The 3,752-nt window shown below is 43.8% G+C and overlaps 1 protein-coding gene across 1 annotated transcript; it reads right to left on the bottom strand.

The window, feature by feature from the left end:
* Window positions 1-407: 407 nt before the first annotated feature.
* On the bottom strand, window positions 408-3,516 carry LOC123045423 (2-Cys peroxiredoxin BAS1, chloroplastic). Its single transcript, XM_044468480.1, has 7 exons — window positions 3,210-3,516; window positions 3,046-3,120; window positions 2,791-2,872; window positions 2,627-2,706; window positions 1,229-1,354; window positions 972-1,085; window positions 408-728 (listed from the first exon to the last, which is right to left on the bottom strand). The coding sequence occupies exons 1-7, from the start codon at window positions 3,402-3,404 to the stop codon at window positions 612-614; spliced, it is 789 nt and encodes a 262-aa protein (XP_044324415.1). The 5' UTR covers window positions 3,405-3,516; the 3' UTR covers window positions 408-611.
* Window positions 3,517-3,752: the final 236 nt, after the last annotated feature.

The raw sequence follows: 3,752 nt of genomic DNA, 5'->3' as shown, positions 1-3,752 counted from the left end.
CTTCCCATCAGGCTTACTGGGCCGGGCTCTGGGGCTGACAGAAAGCGATGAGCATGTCCACCACTATGAGTACGAACATTTCCCACCACTATGTATTCTACACGCAAGAGAAACAACAAGATTCATCACCGTTTAGCTTTGCGATGAACACAGATAGAAGGGGCATGACACTTACAGAGCAAGTCATTTGGGCTGAATGTTAGCACCTTCCCATCAGGCATGCTCGGCTGGGCTGGGCTGGGCTAAGGAGCTGACCGAAAGCGATGAGCATGTCCACCACTAAGAGTACTAACATTAACATTTTTTCTTAAAAAAAACTAACATTAACATTTCAATTTTACTACAATTAGCTTCACATCATCAAAATTTGTAATGGACCATGATCAATTCCAAATAAAGCCATTGGCTGACATAAGATAAGATTTTATTTCCAATCTTGTATTGTTCTTTCCAAATTGGAGCAGGGAAAATCCACACACAGACAAACCCTTATTGCAGAAATTACAGAGTCAATTGTACGCATGATAACTACAACTCGGGTCACAAAAACACATGTAACCAAGAAACGGCCATGACAAAACTGACAGCGAGTGCAAAGGACAAGGACACATCTAGATAGCAGCGAAGTACTCCTTGCTGCCCTTGGGGTCAGGCTTCATCGACTTTTCCCCAGGTTTCCATCCCGCCGGGCAGACCTCGTCTGGGTTTTCTTGGACGTATTGCAGAGCCTGTCAATGAAGAAAAATGTTGATCAGGTTATACAAACTTGTATCTCCTTTTCTATTAAATATTACAATTTGCATTATAGCTAACAACAGGTACCTGCTTCGTTGTGTTAAACACTAGATCAATATTAAATAGTACTTAAAAAACAGAAATTGCATGAATCCTAACAGTGTCAGGTACTATATCAAAATTAAAGAAATATAATGAAACTGCACGCTAAGATGTTTGTTCTCTTGTTATTCTACCTGAAGGGTTCTCAAGGTCTCATCCACACTACGGCCAATACCAAGGTTGTTAATAGTGGAATGCTGAATCACACCCTCCTTGTCAATGATGAATAATCCTCTCAGAGCAATTCCCTGGTAAAAATAACATCGAGACCCTCATGAAACATCACAACAAACAAGGAAAGGCACAAAGGCATACTAAAAGCAAAATATCCAGGAGGATGAGCAGGCCATATGAAACAAGCAGGTGGTCAAAAAACAAACGTCAGTAATACCTGATCAGGGATCAATACACCAAAAGACTTTGAGATTGATTTGGTGACGTCAGAAACCAGCGGATATTTCAGATCACCAAGTCCACCAGATTTCCTCTCTGTCTGCACCCATGCAAGATGGGAAAACTGCAGGCAGAAAGCATTACAAGTGTCTTAATAGGTGACATCGATGAAATATATGTCGCAGTTACTTATAACTTCATAGAATAATTACAGTGACTAATAACTACTCCCTCTGTAAAGAAATGTAAGAGCGTTTAGATCACTAAAGTAGTTATCTAAACGCTCTTATATTTCTTTACAGAGGGAGTATAAGGCTATAAAATGATATGCTTAATGCAAAACCAGATTAAAATGAAAAGGACAGGGTAGCAATACTGCCTGCGCACCAGTCGCTCCTTTTCTGGATATAGGTAATAACGGTGCCCTTTTAAGCAGAAGGGATACAAGATAATAAATGTGTTAGCCCTACATCATCCTCAATGGAGTTAGTGGGCATATGTAACACGTGGTATACAAAAATCTAGATCCATTTATCTGATTATTACAGATCATTCTTTACTCTCCTATTCGCACAAGGCATAATTTACATTGCATATGTTCATCCAAAAGATATAACAAAGCTCCAGCATTGCGACCCTGCAATGTTAACTCTTATGTTCATCCTCAATAGCCCTACATTCATCCTCAATGGAGTTAGTGGGCATATTTAGCCCGTGGAATACAAAAATCTAGATCCATTTATCTGATTAATACAGATTATTTTTTACTCTCCTATTCACACATGGCATGATTTACATTGCATATGTTTATCCAAAAGATATAACAAAGCTCCAGCATTGTGCCACTGCAATGTTAACTCTTATGTTCACCCTACATTTATCCTCGATGTAGTTAGTGAGCATATTTAGCACATGGAATAAAAAAGATCTAGATCCATTTATCTAATTAATACAGATCATTATTTACTCTCGTATTCATACGCGGCATAATTTCTGTTGCATACATACATCCAAAAGATATAACAAAGCTCAGCATTGTGCGACTGCAACGATAACTCTTATGCTCCAGACGTGCTCAGATTCAATTTTCACATGAAGAAGGAACACGCATTCATTGACACAATCCGAACTTGGTGTTTCAGTTGATAGTGTGGATCACCGGATAGCTGATTAACTGATTTATCAGCCAATTAACTAGAAAATTCGCCTATTTATCCCTACTCAGCACCCGGCCGATATGGTACCAGTTACTGATATCCTGAAAATTGGTATTCATTGACACAAACAGATGAACACTTAAGAATTAATTTCTAGATAAGGCACTTAATGCATGTCAGAGCTAGATGAAAGTTTCAAGAGAGCAGCTATGTGTCCAGATGGATGGAAAGTAACATACCACACTATCAACTGAAACACCAAGAATTTCAGTGTTTATCTTCTCGAACTCCTCATGTCTGTCGCTGAAAGCCGTAATCTCTGCAAAATTTGCATGTATGCATTTTAGAAATGACAGACAGAAATGAATAGTTTCCTTCACGGAGCACAAAATGGTTAACGCACCAGTTGGGCAGACGAAGGTGAAGTCCAGAGGGTAGAAGAAAAGAATCACATACTTCTTCCCAATGTAATCAGATAGCTTGACCTGTATGTAGTTACACCAAAAGGACACCGTCAAAAACATCACATCCCCGACCAAAGATACAGCTGCAGCGTTAATGAATCGTGCACCAAAATCTGAATTATCAACCGGGCAGAGCACAGTTTTGCTCGTGTAAGCAAATTGGAAACGGACAATGCAGTTGGTTACGGGCTTACGTTGATGAACTCCTGGTCGAACACGGCCTCCGCGGCGAAGTCCGGTGCTTTGTTCCCCACCAGCGGCAGGTCGTACTGTGGACACAAATATGCATACACACATGAAATTCCACTCACAGGACGTACCATGGCAAAAACAAATACCGAATCCAGGCGCAACAAACCTCCGCTGAGGCGCGGGCGACGAAGCTGCGGGCCCTGGCCGTCCTCGAGCTGGCGGCGGCGAGGCGGGAAGGCCTGGCGGCGGCGCCTGCGATGGCGCGGGGAAACGACAGGCACTGCGGCGCCCCGGCTGGCTTCGGGGACGCGACGAGCGCGGCCGCCGTGGACACGGTGGAGGCGGAGAAGGCGCACGCCATGGCCGCGGTTGTCAGGCGGGGAGTGCCGGGGAGGGGATTAGGTAGACTCCAGATAGATAGGGTTCCCGAATATGAAGAGGCCGTTTAAGCAGAGGACGTGCCACTCCGCCAGTGGCTCTCCTCGGTGCCGCGTGAGCTGGGCCGAGAATTTTGGAAGCTTCTTCGATCCATTCTAGGCCACGGCCCGGCGTCAAAAGCCCGTGTATGTAGTTTTCGCCCCAATAAGAGATCATCTCGAGTTCGATGCCGAATATTCTTGCGCCCTATGCGCCGCTCGTTGCGGCGAATTGCCGAGCAGGCGCACAGGCCCGACTCCAGCTGGACCGGCCAATTATTGCAACACAGTGA

The sequence above is a fragment of the Triticum aestivum genome, chromosome 2B, assembly GCF_018294505.1.
Source record: "Triticum aestivum cultivar Chinese Spring chromosome 2B, IWGSC CS RefSeq v2.1, whole genome shotgun sequence".
Taxonomy (NCBI): Eukaryota; Viridiplantae; Streptophyta; class Magnoliopsida; order Poales; family Poaceae; genus Triticum; species Triticum aestivum.
Note: the sequence above shows the minus strand (reverse complement) of the source record. Positions and strands in the feature narration are given on the sequence as shown.